Consider the following 20,254-nt stretch of genomic DNA (forward strand, 5'->3'; position numbering starts at 1 on the left):
AATTAAAGGTGAAGGTTGCTTATGTCTGATAAAGGAGTCATGTGTGGGGGGAAAATGTTAAAAGTGTTAGCTAAGTCAACTTTAACTGTGGGCAAATTGTGAAACTAATCAATCAATTCTTACCAGATTTAAGGGTCATAAATTTCTGTCATGTTACCATAAAATTAGACAAAGATCAAAGTTAAAGACTTAAGCAATAAAGATGGTGTGATGAGAAGAGAAAGAGATGGGTCCGTAACACCACAGCCACTGTACCGTTCAACTAATACAAATATATGCAAGACTTATGGTCAACTGTGTATCTTTGCAAACAGACAATTTTTTGACATGTTAAAATCAATATAAAACTTGATTTATTGATTTCTTACAACTCATACTCAATACAAACTCTTGCTGTTCTATGGTTACGATTAGTTACGATAAGTGTTGGAGGCCTGATTAGAGTTATTATTTCTAAAAGTGCTATGCTGTGCTATGACCAAGCAGTTTTATCTGCAGATTATATGGACAAAAACCTTTAAAATATTCAAATAAGAGACCGCATGCGAGTTGTATCTTGTCAATAGCGTGGCCATTCTCCATTCAGTCTTGACAGGAATGTACTACAGGCATAAGATTAATACGTAGGCGGTATCCAAACTCAACATAATTTTGCAATGAAAAAGGCTATTCCATTACAGATTTTCCAATTAGCTTTCTCACATCAACTTTAGTAGACAACAGCACTGAATACAGCACGGATTATTCTGTTAATCTAAATATACAGAGGTTTGCAAATGATACTTCAACAGATGTAGCCTATCTTGGTTCTAGTTTCAACAAGACTTCTCTGCTGTCTTCGCCACCCATACAAATTCTTGCATCAGCCAGCCATACCTGCATCAGCGCAAACCAACTATTTTGAGTCAAAACACAAACGCTAACTGCTAAGTTGACTGTGCATGCATAAAAGTAGCAGCAATTAATTTACAAATAAAATGCTGAAGAATTAATATTCTGGGAAACGTGTAGACTAGCCTCAAACTTCTATATTGACAAGACTGCATTTAAAAGCAAATGCATACTCACTCAGATAAGTTAAGTTTTCCAATATTTTGTCACTCCCTTTGCATAAAAAACTCAGCAAGTATCAGTGCAGTTAGGTAACCAGAAACATGAAGAAAGACAGATAACTTCAAACTGAATTTACTGGAATGGCAACCCAGGTGACATGGTGAGGCATTTAATAGAAGAAGGTAGGGCCGCTCTTGACCAATAGGAAGAGAGACTCCGCCTCTTATTGGCACAAGCAAACCACCACCCTTAGATCTCATAGGATCACTAAAATCTATTGACATAAGCAAAATACAAAATTAAATAATTATTGACTGATACCCTTATTAACATTCCTTTTTAATTATGACCTAAAAACAGTACAAATGAATTACTGTTTTGGAGACAAACAAATAGTGATTAAATGAGGTGGCTCCGCTTTTAAATACTCCATGGGTCGATTAGATGTGATCACATGACCAGTCAGCTGACCAAACAAACTTATTTAAAGGTTGCATTATCATAAGAGGCCAATAGAAATGCGCCTTTTACGTCAAATATCTGGTTTCGTATTGACTGTCTTGAACTGGTCCCATCTGTCTGACTCCCCCTCCCACGCGCTGTTTGCATTGAAAGCCATGTCATGATGGTTTGGGGGTAGGATGTGCCGCCGATCAACCAATCAGAGTGCGGCGTTCGGTAGATGTGGGTCCTTTCAAGGTTGCGTCCAGGTCGGAGATGAGCTGTTATCTCCACATGAAGTTTAAGTTGTCCAAACGCTTCAGCAAATATGCAGCATGTGACCAAAAAGGCCGCAATGTACGCTAAAACAGATGTGCCCAGTTATGTAACGCAATGTATAAATTTTTATTTTGTTACGCTTTGGAGAATTTGGGAGGTACGTGTAATGATTGTGAAGAGTTGTTTGAATATTCTTGGGAAACAGCAGTGATTTCAGCAACTTTTCTACTACTTATGAAATAGACCTTACTTCATCCTTACAATGAAAAACAGTTTTGAGTTTGCACGGAACTATCGGCAAATATCAGATGTTGTTGCTACAATTACATAGCAATTAGAAAAAAAATATGCATGAGTTTTGTCTTTGTTTCAGTTCCTCTCATTTAGTAAAAGTCAATTTTTGTATGGATTGTTTAAATGTTTTATTATTTATATTATTTATTTATTAAGTGGGACTTTTTATTTAATTAATAATACTAGTAAAATTAATAATCAACAATGGCTAAGACCTGCATGTGAGGTCCATTTTTATTTGTTTAATTGTATTGAAGTCACTCAGTTAACTAGACAAAAGCTGCTTTAAACAATATCTAAATTACCTAAAACATCATTATGAATTCCACTCTTTTGTCAACATACAAAGCACACTTTCAAACACAGATAACATTTAGCTTAGTCACTGTCTCCTGCACTTTTCCTTTCTGACGGGAAATGCTAACAAAAGAGATTTAGTGCAGTTTGAGTGAATGAAGCACAAGAGGAAAGAATGGCTGTGGAATTCCTGAAAAGTCCTCAAAGGGAAACCCTGTATGAAGCTCCAGGGGCATTCCTCAAACTGCTCCCCCGGCTTCAGACCCTGCTACGGGGGTCTTTGTACCACAGATCCATCCTTGACTTAATCCAGCAATTCCACGCACTGAATGGACAACTACAGTGGGGGGCAGGGGGCAGAAAAGTGGTCACAGAACCAGTAATACAGTATACCAGGAAATTGGATCAGGGCTCAGACCAGAACAACAGGAGATGGACAAGAGGCTACTGTTAAAACGCATTGGCTTAGAAAAGATTACGTAATACAAAGAAACAAATTGATCCATTATGTTTTTGAGAATTTAGTGTTAAACTATTACATACATAGATTATTATTTTTCATATTGTTATAGAAATAGTTCCATAGATTTCCCGCAGAACTGTAAAGCCTTGCCTCTTTATTTACAATGAATTGTTTTTATAAGTTAACAATCTGTGACATTTTTGAGCCCTACATGTATGACCTGGAGTCAACTTTGAGTGAGCTAATGAGGGAACATTATGGTTAAAATTTTACATATTTTTCCTCTGATGAACTTGAGATGCAATGCAAAAACTAAAATCTTGCTAAGTAAAAATTTAAAAGATAAAGTTATATCATGATTTGAGTAAATTTTACTTGACAAGCAAAATGATAACACTAACCCTAACCCTAAGCAAATGATCTACCAACAGAACAGCAACTCTTTGGACTTAAAATAAGAAATTATATAAAAGTATTGCTTGAATTAAGAAAAATACACTGTTCCTTTGATAGATCATTTCACTTATCAAGTTGAATCTACTTAAAAAGAGTAAGGTGAAATGTTCCTAATTTAATCTTATCTTTGCTATTGCTTTTTGCAGTGTGGGATTTGCCTAATATAATATTTTAACTTGTCTCATTGACAAGAGAGAGATATGTTTAGTTTTTTGCTATTTCACGTTTAGGTTTCAAATATACCCTGTAACATTCACTGCTTTTATTACAAACTTAATGAACAGAACTACTTGAATTTCTATGAGAGAAAGTGTGAAGGGGCTAATGAGCCTGAGAATATTTACAATAGACCAATAAATATCTGGAGTTCTTTCTTCACCGCTCTGCTCCTGTTTACAAAGTGGGTTTGCAACAACAAACATTAACAATGAGAACACGTTTTACGCAAAGACAGTGAATCTGTTTGTTTACCAGGCCTGCTTGGAAACTGAACAAACCTCAGATCTCGCTTTTATAGCGTAATAAACCACATTGATAGGTGAAATAATTAACTTGAACGGCCTGCATTATTTATTCTCTCAAACAGAAAACACTCCACCTTGTGATGTCGTGTGGTACAGGAAATGCACCATTGTGTTTTTAAAATCCACACACCCTCATTGGAATCCTTTGGCATTGACAATATCTATGAACTAAAGGTAAAAGACAGTTGTTAACTTGAAAACTATCGATTCATGACATCACAAGGTGGAACAGAGCATTTTGAGCTTTGGCAATACAGACCAATAATAAAGGGTTACTCAAACATGTGAATGAAGCGATGTTTTTGAGGAGGTAACTTACATACATGGCTTAAAGCTTTGTGTCAAAAAGGACCTTTAAATCGCAGCTAACCCAAAAGTATCTGTGAACAGTGTTGGGACTATAAGATTATTGTTAAATATGTGTATGTGGTAGTATTTTAAAGTAGGTTAAAGTTAATTGCCCTATGTAATGTTTGTGATGGAGGGTCGCAAGGGTCGCAATTTGAACAACTTAATTTTAATTTGTAATTTGTAATTTTGGTCTGCGGTCTTTGCAAATTTAGCATAAAAACACCCAAAATTAGATATGTTCAATGCCATACAATGGAAAATTCCAGGCAAAGCAAAAAGTCAAGCAGGTGGCAGATGACTCAACCAGAAAAGTTCCATACTGCACCTTTAAGCCTGTGTATTTGGTCAAACAATAATAGCTTTAGCTTTCATCGTAAAATAAATGTTGGCGACAAATAATGGAAATATGAACTAACCAAATACACACTCAAAACATTTTGGATGGTGTAACCTTCTGGACCTTGCAGCTCACAAGTCAGAGAAAGAGAGTATGATGTATACATGATATGAGACTATTCGAAGCGTGCAAATTTACCTGTTTACCTACACACAACTTTTAGCTTTTTGGTTGGGGGTCTGTCACTGACTTGTTTCTATGAATATATTATTGCTTTGCCTGGAATATTCCACAATATGATATTAAACAAATCTACCTTACATCTATTCAATTACATTAAAAAATACCTAGAAAAACATTCATTCAACCATTCTGACTGAGAACTGGGTTGTCTCCCCACAGATCTGACCAGTAACTTTGCCTGGCTTGCTCTCCATGATAATAGAAACCAATACTTGTGAAACATTCCTGACAAAGAGAAGGAGAAAAGAATCTGACAGACCCTCCACCAGAAAAGTAACACAATACACCTTTAAAACAACAGACCAGTTTCAATGGCGGACAATCTAACTCAAACATGTGAAGTCCTCGGAGCCATGTGAGGTGTTTCATTCTGCTCCACAGGGTTGTTAACCTTTACTTTTAGAACAAAACATCCTCTGCTCTGACGTCTCTGCATGTCCCCAGGAGTGTGACTAGCCCCGCCCTCCTCCTGCCCGTCTAACATACAAACATAAGACCCCAAGAACAGGAAAAATCCACTGTCGCTAAATTCAGCCGTGACCCTTGAACCCTGTTTGAACCGGGTCAAATGCCACACACAGTTTGTTGATCAGTCTTGAGTCATATGACCTGTAGATCTGAACAGACTACATGGGTCTTAAAAGTCCTATATTACATAAAATTGTAATATAATGAGCTTTAATCTATGTTATAATATTTACCATAATAAATAAATCTCATTATTAGTGTGTTATCTCCAAAACTCTAAATGCTCTGCTCCACCCTGTGATGTCATGTAATGATAATTTTCAAGTTAACAGCTCCTTTTAGTCAGCCTTTATTTATGTAGCAATTTTCACAGATAAAAAAAAAAACACAAAGTACTTTACAGAGTGATGAACAACATGTACAAGAACAACAGAAGTACACGGTCATGCAGTGTTTGAGCTGCTTTTAAAAGAGCCTGTAGAGTCTGCCTCATGGACGGCTAGGGCATTCCATAATTTGGGGGCGACAGCCTGAAAGCACAAGTCCCCCCCAGTTTTAAATTGAGTCTTTGGGACTATCAAGACACCCTGACTTGAGGACCAAATGGTGCAGCCTGAGGTGTAAGGTGTAGCAAGTTCCTCATATTCTGTGGTGTCTGTCCATTTAAAGCTCTGTAAGTTAAAACCAAGATTTTAAAATCAACACGGAGCTTAACAGGAAGCCAGTGCAGTGAAGATAAAATTGCTGCAATGTGTGTTCGCCTGTTTGCTCCTGTTAAAAACCTTTTTACTGTTAGTTCAGCAGATATTGGCAGTTCCAGGGTTGAAATCATCCAAATGATTCTAGTGTATTTATATGGAGTTTAAAAACACAATGGAGCACTTCCTGTATTACCACATGACAGTGTTTTGTTTGAAAGAACTGTATGTACAGGGTTTGAGTGTTAAACATGTGTGAATAAAACAAAACACAACTCCAGGGCAGTTTTTGATGAAGAGACATTATAACATAGATCAGAAAATTACATAATACAGAAAACTGAAACTTCATAAACTGCAAGTTATGAAATATTTCCCAGTTTTAAATGTGTTTGTTGGCCTTAAAACTACCGTGTTATGGAAATTACTTACCACAGATCTGGTTCACCTCAGTTGTGTCATTAAACATTCGGAAATTTACTACTGAAACCTGCTGAGCTCTATCATTGGGCAAATGGAGTCAACAAACTTATCCCAAAATGACTCAACTCAAACTAAAATAATAAATATCCAGATTAGTTCCAAAATGATTTACGTCAGATCAGATTGGGTACCACTGCTTGAGAAGTAATGTGTCCAATCAATGATACAAAGGTTACACTACAAAAAGGTCAATACGTTGTTTTTGTCCCACTGTAAATATTCCACTATAATGTTGTTCATGCTGCTCTCTGTTCTAACAAACATCATATGACACAGAAGCTTCAGAAATGAGACCAGTGGTTTATTTGTCCCGCGCTCATTCTTCAACTGACAGCCCATGATCAGAGATTTCAAGGCAGATTTACGACGTTATTCCCCAAAGACTCAAAACAGCTGGACCTGTCACGAATCACGATAACGAAGTTTGTTTCGAAGCCTGATATATTGCTACAGATAAATATTGTGATAAACAATAATACTGAAATTAATTTATGCCACTGACTATACTGTATCATGAAAAGACACGGGCTGTAATATATAAATAGCAGAATGAACTAATAATTAGCTATAGAAGTTATTTATTCTACCCTCTACAGCTCAAATACCTTCCCTTATTTAAAAAAAAATGTAAAATTGTGAAATCCCCACTATTGTAAAGGAATTGTACACACGATAAATATTGAGTACATACTGTTCCAGCTTTCATATATTGAGCAATATAGTAATTATTGTGAAACAGATCACTGCCACTTAATGTAAGTCAAGCACATTTAAATAGAAGTTAAAGGTGCACTAGGTAACTTTGCTGGTGGAGAGTTTGGCACCTGCTTGTCTCCACAGAGATATTCCTAATTTGTTTATTAAACTTATCTATTACACATACATTTATTGAAGTTCCATTTGTATTGATAAAACTTTGTCTGCTAGCTTCCATCACTAGCTTGAAAATGGGTAGTTTAATGCCCCACTGTGGAACAATCCAGGCAAAGCAATAATAAAATTCTCTGTAAACAAGAAGATTTGTTATCCCCCATAAAGCTTAAAACATAATGCACCTTGATGTACCTTAAGAACAATGATTATTTGCAGAGAACTTAATGTCAGCATGCAACACCCAGCACCATGGGGCTCTGCTAAAAATCTTTTGACTCTGTTTTATGCTGCTTCCGTAGGCCTATATGCAAAAAATATGCATGTTATGAATACAATCAGAGCCATGGCAAACTGGATTGTGATTCTCTAAAGAGCTCTATTATGCAAAATCAACATTCACGATCTTCCTAACCAGCTACAAGTAACTTTCTTATTAAAATTCACTACATGTTTGAGTTTTGATGGTCTCAAAAAGGTCAAATCAGCAAACCCTATCCACTTCAGGAGATCAACAACCAAATTAAATGTCAAATGGTCTTGCTTTTGAATATACTTTGATTCAAAAAGCTAACTAAGCCCATACAATGCCTTTAAAGAGTTCCTATGTATGGGGTCTAGCTTGTAAAGGTCCAATGGAAATGAGTGTTTACATGCACTGCAGCCTGGTGCTTAGTCACAGAGAAACAGTGTGGGGCTTGTGTATCATTTCAGAAGCATGACCACATCAAATGAAACAAACCACTAGGATGCAACCAAAATGTGTTACTCATTTGTTACAGGAACGGTATTATAAAAGGATAATGTAGCACTGAAAAGCAGATCTTCAACAATTCAAAAACGTAGAAATAGAGATAAACATTCACAAACATTTAAAGTATTCACATTATTCTGAAACATAACACACTGCAGCTGTGAAGAGATTGTTTTAGTGGAAGTCCTTGCTTTACCTAGAATATTCCACAGTATGACATTAAACTTATCTATGTCGATGGATACAAGCATGGCCAAGCACAAGGCCAAGTTACAGGTTAGATGTGTGGAGAGGGGAGAGGTGAACCCAATCTTAGTACGAATGCATGGTTTTTTAAGGATCTTGCAATAGAAACACCTGTAACTGAACAAATTCAGCTGTTGGGTAATAACATCTCCATGGAGACAAACAGGTAAAAAATGTATGCATATATATAATAATTGCATTTTTTCCCCAAGCAATTTCATGAAGTAAATGAAAGACCTTCAAAATGCATTCTTAGAAATACTTTTTAATCTTCCATTGTTGAATCTGTATAAATCGGCTGTGTAGGAGGCAGTGACTGAAGATCTAAGAAGCTAAAGTGTTTCAGGTTGCAGCATGTCAGTTCATCTGCTACGAACTCATTCACTTTTCCTGGAAACATAAAAGAGCTACAGTTTGCCATGGTGACTTTAGGCTACCATGTAATTTATAACCTCCTCCTTAACAAAAAGGCCATTTAATGATAATATGTCTATTCTGCCCTGTAGTCCAGTGCTTCTCTAACTGTGTGGCTTGTGTCTTGGGGAGGTTTAGACTTCACTTATCTAATCCTGGTGGTTTTACAAGTTCAGTCCAGTAAATCCTGATTCAGTCCGTGTATAGTCCCATATTACCTATAACTTACCCTGATTTATGGTTTTGGTCTTGTTGAAGTTAAGAACTAGTTTAGACCTAGTTTAGGAATGATTTAAACCAGATTTTGACCCAGTTTTGTTTTGTTGGTTTTAGGCTGATGGATTTAAAAAAAATCTAAACTTTCACTGGCAGTGTTTACATACAAACTCTAAATATAATTAATATAAGATTTCTTGAGTTATACAATTATTTAAATGGCATATAAAAAGCAAAATCATCAAATTTCTTTCTGACCATGGTCCTCTGATTACTCACATCAAATTATACAGTTTACATGTCCTTAAAGAAATTTTAAGGTTTCACATCTAGAAATTAGATATTAATCAGATTTTGGTGAGCTTCATGAGCAGCCCCAGATAATGAAAGATTTAATTATGATGAGAACATGCATTTCACAGGATATAAGGGCTAAAGTATGCTGTGAATGTAAACACACAAGTCAAGAGGTCTCTATAATGGCCCCAGAAGAGAAAGAGAGAGAGAGCAAGAGTCCTACACCCCAAAAATTTGTCTTGTTGATATTACTACTACTAGTAGTTGTTTATTAACTAAAAAAAGTCATTATGTGTTATAAAACGTGTGTTCTTGGCATGCTGGAAGTGTAATAATTGATAAGATAAAAGTTGAGGCGATAACCTTTAATATACAACACTATAAATTGAAAACGCTGTAAATGCATTCAAACTAGAATGAGACGATTCCTTCTTGACAATGTCCCACACGTGTAGATTATGTCCCGCACGTGTAGACGGACCCTTTCCCCGTAGTGTCCTAATCCTGTGAACTCTGGGACAGTCACCAGCTTCTTATCAGTGTGTATTGATCTCTGTTATGTGTTTATGATGGAGTAATGTTTCTGTAATGTGTCATTCTTATTCTGTTATACTGAAGGATGTGGCCTTGACTGAGTCAAGTCCAAGGACCACTGCAGGGTCTGCTCTTAGTACAATAGGGAATACAATGCTTCAACTTTAAAGTATTTATGGTGTGTAGTACACATACTGAAGTGCTCAGATATATGGAAAATGGATAATGAAACTGTTTGAGAAATCTGGAAAATTAGAATGTATTGAATGTTTGAATTGAATGTTTTTGTGGGTAATTTTACGGCCAATTCACTTTTAGTGCAATATTTTAACTTCAGCATGGCTGACATGTATAAGTGTGTTTTAGACCATTTCTGATGGATTGCAGGAGAATTGTTCTATTATTATTGTTTGGAAAAAAAACAACTTATGTTTTAAGATACAGGTTTTACACAGTTTTGCCTGCACCTACAGCATACCTACAGTACTTTAGCAGTTTTCGAAAATGGTGAATGTTCTTGCCTCTTGTTTAAGATTTAATTGATTTGTTTTCGGCAGACAAACTGCAGTTCTACATTGTCTAATATAACAAAAATATGCCTAAAGCATGATTAAACTGAACAAAATAAATTATTAGCTACTGTTAGTTATCACATAACCATGTAATTTAACAATGAGGATTTAACAGTAAAATTAATAGTTCAGATGACAGTCACAACTTGCTTCCATGACACAAAGGCACTTTTATACTGGGGTTAATGAGAAGGCATGTCTGCTCACAGTCTATGGGGCCCCTCACTCTGAAATAGAGCATTATGTAAGCTGCAGGGAGATATGGGTCACCACAGCAACAAATCATTTTAACTTTGCATCATTTGTAACTTGGGACTAAAATCCTGGTTTCTGTCTGTCACAAACAGACCGCTGACCATGAACCCGGAGTTAGCTGTTTAGTTTGGACTGAAAAAGAGAGTGAAAATGAACTGTCTGACCTGTTATACTGTGGAAGTAAGTCGCCAAAATGTCGCCACAAACATTCAAACAGACAGTGGAATTCATGATGTTTTTATAACGATGTAAAAGTATGACAAAAAGAACTAAGAATTACATTTATGTGAAACTTATTTAATTAAAGGATTGTTTTTGTAGTCATAACACAATCTGTTTTTAATCAAGTTCTTAGCACAAACCTTATTAGGGGAAAGTAAAAAGTAGGATTTTTTTTTTCTCTCAAAATCACATGTATTGGCATAGAGTCAATCTTCTGTCAAACATAAATGGTTTTGCATCATTTGCCGCATATTGCAACCATTTAGTAACATTTCCTTTTCAATTTTTAAAAGTCCAACTTAAAACAAACAATCTTTCAATATTTCCAACAAATCACAAATTAACTAAAGCAGCTCATTTGGGGCTGGCACTACAGGGCACGCCGCCATCATCTCTATTCTGGTTTCCTTCATTTGGCTATTACACTTCATTATGTCTGTTTTGAAATTTCCTCTATAAATGCATTTGACATTGACTTAAAAGTACACACACTTGTAGTTTTCCCATTGTAAAATCACAAATTGCCTTGTTTGCACTGGCTGAGTGATGAGGAAGCAGCCCTGCAGAGAACAGCTCCAGCAGGCTGTAAACGTGTAATAAAGTGCGCGCTGGAGTGTTGGTAAACCTGCTTGTGTTTATATGGGCTTCAATGGAGGTGACCCCTGCTGTGACCTTTGACCTGTGGCTGAGAGAATGAGGGTGGATTTCCCTCCAAAGAGATGCATAGCTCAACTCATTCAAACAAATTGTTTATAAGGAAGTATGCTATAGTGATTGACAAATGTGCAAAATCAGTATATAAAGATTTCTGAATCACTTGGGAGCCAATATGATTTATGTTAGCAAATAGCACCAAATCACCAAAGCCAAATTTATATGTTACATTAAGTTAATAAGCTAGATATGATGGCTACATATGAGTTGATACTGGTGTTGTGTCCTTCTGCAAGATACTTCACCTTGACCTCAAAATTTGGGCATGCATTCACTCTAAATTCCTAACAAACTATTATATAACTTACACGTTCAATCAAATAATCATGTTTGTATTAATTATTTTATCATAAATTTTTTCAACCAAGTCGCATATGGCCACTTTTGTTTGGTAGGGCATCTGGTGTAAAATAACCAGTGCCTGATTTGCTACAGAGACCCAGAATTAAACAAATGCAGTGTTCTTTGACAGGTCATCTACTGAAACATATTTTTACGAGAATAGTTTGCATACAAGTTTGCAGTTCACTCATAAACTAGACGCAGTACTCCCTGTCTTTGAAACATGACCCATCTGTACACCATATGAACACAGAGTTACTTTAAGTCTCCTCAGTCCACCTACTTCCACCATTAATTTATGTAAGACCGCTGTGAGTAAATATAGCCCTAACACTATGGGGTCCCTGCTTAGATTTCAATATAAAGTGCTAATCTGGTCTGGGAGAGTTGCCAAAAGCTGGGAACGCTCGTGGCGGCCCTTCTGTCTGTCTTTGTGTTAGTGATAGTCAGTCTCACTCAAGCTGCTGCTGCTGCTGTGCTAATACAAGCCAGGAGTTACATCAGCCACTGACCTATATGTGTCAATCACAGCTCAAACAGCCAATCAGAGAGCAGGATCCACACACAGGTCACACCCCCCTACAAGACAGGTGTTCATACCTGTCCCAGAGTGGCCTCAACTGTAAATGACAAACCTCAAGAATGGATTTGATGGTTTAAACATAACGGGGCAGTAATTAGTAATAAACTTGTTAAGTATTAGAATTAGTACTGCATGATTTTGGAGAAAAAAAAAGTAATTGTGATGCACTGGTATGGTAGCATTCTCTTTAGAAGTGCATATTGTTAGACTCAAAAATTAACTTGTAAATTTATACAAGAATTCCACACATTTTAGTAGAGATATGAGTTTGTCCATATTTTTGATTTCTTGTAAAATATTGTAATTTGCTGATATTGGTTCTTATAAAACTTTTTAAACAGATGTAATTTATCCAATTCATTCCAGCTTTATTTCTAAGGCACTTTAAAAACAACACAGTTGACCACAGAACACCACAATAATCATAAAAAGTAATAGGTAAAATAGACACATAAAAACACACCAGACACTAAAAAGTTTAACATTAATCACAGTGAAAAGCTAAAATGAACAGGTGAGTTTTAAGAGCTGATTTAAAAACCTAAAGTGACTCTAGTCTTAGTTGGATTGCATTTGTCCATGATACTGTCATTACTAGAACAACACCAACTTCTAGATTTCTTTTCCTAGATTTTACTTTTCTTTACAGTACTTTTTGGTCTATTCTTTCCCTCTCTAGGAAACTATAACCAGGGATTAATAGGGATTAATATGAGCACAGACCAAACAATGCACACTCACTGATGGAACCTGCGAGAACTCTCTAGAAGCACTTTTTTTTTTTCCAGAAGCCGCAACAAAGAATGAGACAGCAGCCACAAGACAAAAAAAAAAAAAAAAAAAAAAAAGATTTCAGCACTACAGCCACATGTGAAACTGTTGAAACACAGCTCAGCATTAATCACATCTGTAGCTCAATGTTAACTGGCAGTAGATTTTCTTCATACGTCAGTGCCCATACCCTGCGGCTTGACGTGTTCTATATTAGATTGAATGATTGATGCTCCTTATATAACTCTGTTAAAATATGCATATAGGGCATCAGGTGGTTCCAGATCGTCTCATAGCGGAGGCCCTATATTTATAAATTATAAACATGCTGTGCAGGTTTTCAACGCATTATGTCATTTGAGACTTCTGACATATTTAATAATAATATTAGTATATAGACTTCGAATTTTGGTAACTCTAAAATTGCCCTAATTCATAATGAAGAGTCAGACCAACTGTCCATTGAAGTACACCGCTTTACAGGCCTTTTAAGAATAAGCTAAAAGCTGCAGGCAAAGTCATTTAATTAATACATATGTTAGACACAGCACTGTAAGTTTTTGCAATTCAGCAACCTCTCAATCTCACATTATTTATTTTTTTTGTCAGATTGCCAGAAGTCCTATTCTCTTGCTGTAGTGTCCTGGTCCTGTCCACACACGTTCTGTGAAATATAAGTCTACAGCAGCAGCTCAGCTTAGACCTCAATCAATCAGCATGTTACCCAGAGACAGTGGGTAGAGACTTAAAGCTATTTATTTAACAGTCATAGGTGGAGCACAGTACAGGGAGGCCTTAAAGATTGAGTTACGTAACAAGTTAAAAGTAAGGAGTACTAGTGTGCTTGTACTGTGGGGCCTGCTGTATTTTTAGGCCTCATAGTCAGGAGAGTGATGATGGAAATTCCTGCACCATTTGGAGCCAGAGCTGGAGACATGTTTTCCAAACTCAATGCAAGCTTTGTTTTCGGTCAGAAGCACCTCATCTGCAGCGTGTGGTCAGATAGAAGAGCAAACAAGTAGCAACAAGTACAAAAGACCCAAAGGTGTAATAAAATGCAACAGTATATGTTATAGTTAATTATTAATTAGCTAATTATTGTAAATGAATGTTCATCGGAAGCTTGTACATTACATGTTGAGAGTCCGTCACCACCTTCTTGTCTCTATGGAGATGTTATTGCTTTACCTGCCGCAATGTTAAGCAGTGGCATTAAACTTATCTGTCACCATGGAGAAAAACAGTTGGCATCACCAAGCCAAGTTACAGATCAGGTCTGGATAGGCATATCTGCTCACTGTAAGCTAGTATGCTAGTTTTTAAGGTATCTGTAGTCAAAACACATGCTTATGATTGAATAAATGTATGATAGACAAACAAGACAAAGAAAACACATCTCCATGGAGACAGCAGGTATGGCACCTTAGATAGCGCAGACCCATTCCCAAGCTTTGCCTAAATAAGTTGTGTAAGGGCATTCGGAGTAAAATCAACTTCTGCCATTGTGGTTGGGCAAAGAAGAAGAAGATGCATGTCTTTTTTTTTTTTCTTTTACAAAGAACTAAACCCTGCTCTTTAAATGTTATTTTAAGTTTAAATGACTTTTGAACCCTTACTGTACCAGATGGTCATCCTGATATCTTCTGACAGTTTAAGCGTGAGACACACTAAAAATAGGAGCTAAACCAGGAATGTAACCTAAAACTATATCTGGAAACAATTAAAGTGGGGCTGCCCAGAGCTTTAGGTGTAAAGTAACAACCTATATTTTCCTTATTGCTGTATGGGAATATTAGCAAGCTTCAGTTTACTTTGATATAACAATTTGAACGTATAGTTGCATGCAAGGAGATGGGAAAGAAGGGTGGCTAGCTGCACCTGGTAACAGCTTCAGGGAAAAGTTCAAATGCTGTAAATCCTGTATGCCAATGCAAATATTAAAATATATCTAAATGTAGTCATGCCTTTACAAGCTGTCTTAGGTCTCTTAGGTCACAATTAAGATGATAATTTAGGAAAAAGATGCAAATTCATACATCTAGTCAGTAGTGTTGTCACGTTACTAAAAGTTTTATACGAAGGGAAAAAAACTGATACTCATTACCACTATAATAAATATTTGTATTCTCTTTAGTAGTTCCATGCAGTTTTATGCATCAACATTGTTCAAAAACTCTCCATTTTGTTATTTTTATTCAGTATTGATACTTGAACATGAGCATCCATTTTTTTTAAATATTAGTTTTATCATAAATCTGTCAATAGCAATGTGAGTGAAGAATATTAAGAATTTACAATTACATGCCAAAGTGTTAATAATAAATCAACATGACAATTTTGGATACTTCTACTGTTGGCCACGTGTACTTACACAAAGCATCCTGTTCTGTGGCAAATGTACTTCCTCATCTTTGAAGTACTGACTTACTACTACTACCAAATAGGTACTATGAACTAAAAATATATGTTCAAGAGGAGTGATTTGTCCAAACTTATGAAGATTGGAGAAGCAGTTTACTGTAGCCTACAATACAATTTGGTTGACAGATTATAAGTAGAAATTTTGCTATTTTTGATGTCTTACAATTAAAAAGGGTTTAATAACAGATGATCACACTTAATTAAATGTTGTATCATGAGTCATCAAATTGTGCAAATATGTCAGCTTTTAATAATTTTTATCTCTGTGCAGCATTGCTCTGTGGAACTGCTCTGTGGCACTGCGCCAAACTCACCCAAAACAAGGGAATTTATGCATCTGCAAAAACAAAACTAATCTACCCCTTTAAAGTAAATAAAAGTAAATAAAAGACACATGCGCACTCCTCTGTTGGCTAAAGCAAACTGAAAACCGACCAACTCCCACCAGCAGCTTTGAGTGATTTATGAGCGTTGCACATTTCTACAGTGCACTCACAATATTGCAGCTCCGCGTACGTTCCCTCGGTCCCCACACGAGCCCTGAGAGCTGCTATGGGCCCACCTCACCTCACTAATAGCTGTTACATAAATCTCTCATATGCATACATTTACATATCTACACTGTCCCCCGCGCAACAAAGGCCGAAACTCCCGTAACAGGTCGCAGTTTATGTTAGTCTCACAGTGAAACCGATGCTCGTCTGATTCCATTATTATAACATGCCTTTGTGTCCACATCCCCACTCAAAACGCGGAAAGGCGGCACGCGTGGAAAACAAAACATAGCCATGCGACGGGGCTTTTACGCACAATGTGTTCAAATGATCAACTGAGCGCCAGCAAGCACGCGCGGTCCACTGGGAATCATACGGAAGCATTAAAGGATGCCAGGAATACAATAAAGGCAGGAATTTGCGGCTACAAGTAGAAGTCGCGTGTTTGGCGCTTAACGCAGCTATATGTTGACTTGAGGCAGAGGCACCACCCTTGAGGAAGCGCTCCGACACCGCTACTGTTGCTCGTGGCTATTGCAGATAACACACTGATGTATGTATTATGCCGAAAACACTCTCGTTTTGTAGCCTTAAGGGTACATGAGAAAAAAATGCTGGTTTTCACTCATACAGGTGAATGATGATGGTTGAGCAAACCCTGCGCACAGAAATATGCCATTCTTGCATCTTTGCCAAACCCAGTCTAAATATATCAATTAATCTCTGCGCTTCAACGTAATTAAATGTAGTGGTTGCCTTCAAAACATACACAAACTTGCTTAGAAAAAAAAATTAAGTTACATAGAGAGAGAGAGAGCTTACCCAACGTGTGAGCGTGTCGGACAGCTGCAGCAGGCGGAGGAGGAGGCGCACGAGTGAAAAGCAGACTTGGAGACCCTTCCCATTTAACAAGCGGCGGAGTGGAAATTTCCATGGCCATGTGATGAGCGTCGTGTTACACCAGCGCGCGCTGCTGGGGGCTCCCGGTCCTCCCCACAGCCTCCAACAGCCGTAAGAAGCGTCCAACGATGCCAGAGACGTGCCATACTTTTAACACGCGCGACTGGGCACTCTCAGGGCACGTTCAATGATTTGATTTTCACCGATATTGGTTTACTTTACAATAGTCTACAACGAATCGCTCTACAGAAATAAAATTGACTGATGATGAATTGGAATGAAACTGAATTTGCCAATGAAGAGAACTACTAGTGCGGGATAACAGAATATAACATTTGTAATGGCCTAAATTTAGAGGGTTGAGTTGTTGGATAGTACACCCAGTATAAAATGTTGGCTATAAATTATTCTTGATTCTTAGCCCATCTTATAATATGTTTCTGAATGACCAAACCGGAGGAGCTCATGTTTGACATGATGGTGGTGAATGAGGGTGAACTGCACCAGAACTTTCTCTACTGTTGTTGATTAGTGGCCACTGTTGGTATTGCTTTCACAAGATTCTTTTCATGGGTTTCTTCTTCCTCCTGATATCAGAATTCACTTTATTTTCCCAGAGTAAAATGTGTCATGGGTTGGAGCACAAACAGCTGCAACACAACATAATAAACACAGCGTGTCTAGGGACATAGACGCAATAGAAACACAAAACAAGAAAGTGACCGGCCATATGTGACATTGTGCTTTCCATTTCAAAAGACTGAATATTTAGTTTATCTCTATGGCAATATTTTTTTCACTCGAGTGCAAGAATAGGGGAATTGAAAATCATTTTTTGCTCATATGATTTCAGAACATTCACTACAAAAGAAGAAGACAAAAAATCTAAGTAATGTTGATTGAAAAACTTGCTGTAACATCCACTATAACCAGTTTATTTGTGTCCTTTTTGTGTGTTATCCTGAGACCTTACTTAACATTATACTACTTAATAATTTTATATAATGCATGTTTGTTTTTAATTCTTTATTACTGTCTTTTGCTTTATGACTCTGCTGGTTGCCCACTCAGATGCTGTGCCTGTTTCTCTCTCATGTCACTGGTTTGAGCAAGTCCAGACTGGGTCATCTTTAGAGTCTGTTCTGTGGCGGTTTTGACCCCAGGTCTGACCCCTGCGTCACAACTGCCAGTTGAGAGGAGTCTAAACTATCTTCTTAAGTTTGTCTATGTGACTCCAAGCATGTAGCCTACACTCTGAGAATGTATACAAAATGATGCTGTCCACCAATATTGCCACTAATGTCATCCAAAAGTCTGAATGAAGAGAAACAGGAACTATCACAATGAAACCTGAAGTAAAAAATATTTTTTGACCAACACACACAAAGGACAATGTTCCAGAAAATATATTCACAAATCATTGCTAAAAACATTTAACAAGTTATTGTTGTAAATGAGAACTGGTTCTCAATCGACCTACCTACAATAAAGGTTTAATATATGTGACCAGTGGACTTCTGCTTCTGTTGTTTTGTGAAGCTTGTGGTGCATTAAGGACTCTCCATTTAATCTGGTTCAAAATAAAAGAAAATATGATGAACATGTGCAGCTATTGCCAGCCCAAACTAAGGGGGAGAAGGCAATGCATGGGTTAGCATCTCCCCACACATCTTCACATGAAAAAAATTAAAACAACAAAGCAACATCAGAGCTCAACATGAACTTAAATACAGATAAAATATAATTATGGATGTAAATAAATTAATAACAAAAGGATTTAAATCATCCTAATACTGGATGTAAAAGTGAAGAGATTATAGTTGGAGCCACACAAAAAAGAAACCAAAACACAGAAGAAGAGCCTGGAAGACCAAGGGTGCACAGTAAATCAAACTCCAGCTATGAAAAAAAAACTGTAAAAACAAAAGGACAATTTTGTGTAATTATATAGTTATAGTGTATATATGAACCAGTTACAAATATAAATAACAGAACTTAATTGGTCAGAAAGTCTCCAAAACTGCAATACAAAGTTCTCCACATCACCACTTTTTTCTGGAGATGCCAATAGCAAAAGGCACTGTTTGTTTCCTGTTTATGACCACTCTCATGTGTTTCACTTTAGCCCTAATCTATAGAGTTTAGATGGTTTACCAACTTGGAAATGTCTGAATTCAAAGTTTATTTGACTTGGTTTGGCTGTATCTTTGTCATAGTTTGTTTACATTCCCTATTCTCACCACATTCAGGGAAAAAAAACACTCCCAGTTTGCAGTAATTGTGTTTTAAAGGTACAGAGCTGTGTTAACCGATGAGACTAGACGCACTTTTCAAATTGAAGCTGCATTGTGTAACTTTTCTGGATGGAGGGTCCATCAAATGCTTTTCTGGCATTTGGCGGACATTAAACATTTCTATCTTCATTGAGATCAAACCAGACCATGTTACAACTCAGATCTGTGGAGAGGTAACCCCGCTCACAGTCAGAATGCCTGCTTTGAGCTATAAAACGACTTGTAATTTAATAAATGTTGGTCGTCATATTGTTCATTCCAGACAAAGCAAGGACATGAAACAAGCAGGTGCCGAACCCTCTACCAGAAAAGTTACACAATGCACCTTTAATACAAGATACAAATGATACAATGTACAATTGGTCATGTATTTGAGGGCTTATATAGCTGTTTATTTCTTGGCAATGCCCTTTTTCTCTAAAGACTAATTCTTGAATATCTCAAGGGAATAAATACAAAATAGATTCAGTATGTAAGTATTTTCACCATCCGTTGGGGTTTGGTCACAACACATCTAGCTAGGTAGGCTTTTGTTATTCAGTTTTCACACTGATTAGAATTAGAGTAAAAATGTAAAATGTACAGCAGTTAGATTTATTTATAATTTTGTGTAATGTTATGAGTTTTATATGGACACATTTTTCATGTTCACTAATCTGTGCAATGCACATCCACAGTTTTAAAGCTGCTATACTGACTGAAAATCTTAAATTTTGTTTACCTTTCCTACCTCCAAACCCGAGTGTTCGAGCAGGTCTATATTTCTGTCCTGTGTGTGCTGAATACTTTATGAATATGAAAATAGAAGACTGCAGAGCTGGAGCTGCAGTCCACATCACGTTGGCCAAGTCACGCTCCAGCTCAACGCTATAACCCAATCCAGGAACTGTCTATTTTTATGGATCTGGAGTGAAATCTGCCGGACCATTCCTTGGATCATTCCCCGCTGTTCCACTGCAGCTGAGGAA

At 36.9% G+C, this 20,254-nt stretch overlaps 1 protein-coding gene across 3 annotated transcripts in view; it reads right to left on the reverse strand.

Annotated features, from left to right (window-relative positions):
* Positions 1-17,024, reverse strand: part of slc38a4 (solute carrier family 38 member 4) — a 46,988-nt gene extending 29,964 nt beyond the window's left edge. The window contains exon 1 of one of the 3 annotated variants that reach the window (XM_020926410.2): positions 16,915-17,024. In XM_020926410.2, coding sequence (XP_020782069.2) covers positions 16,915-16,997 — 83 coding nt within the window. In that variant the 5' untranslated portion in view covers positions 16,998-17,024. Of the gene's footprint in view, positions 1-1,068; positions 1,202-6,336; positions 6,390-16,914 lie in introns of those variants that run through there. The other 2 variants (XM_055153331.1, XM_020926409.2) reach the window with 2 other exon arrangements.
* Between the last annotated feature and the right edge of the window lie 3,230 nt (positions 17,025-20,254).

Source organism: Boleophthalmus pectinirostris, unplaced genomic scaffold (genome assembly GCF_026225935.1).
Source record: "Boleophthalmus pectinirostris isolate CB_2022bp ecotype Guang Dong unplaced genomic scaffold, ASM2622593v1 HiC_scaffold_18, whole genome shotgun sequence".
NCBI classification, from domain to species: domain Eukaryota; kingdom Metazoa; phylum Chordata; class Actinopteri; order Gobiiformes; family Gobiidae; genus Boleophthalmus; species Boleophthalmus pectinirostris.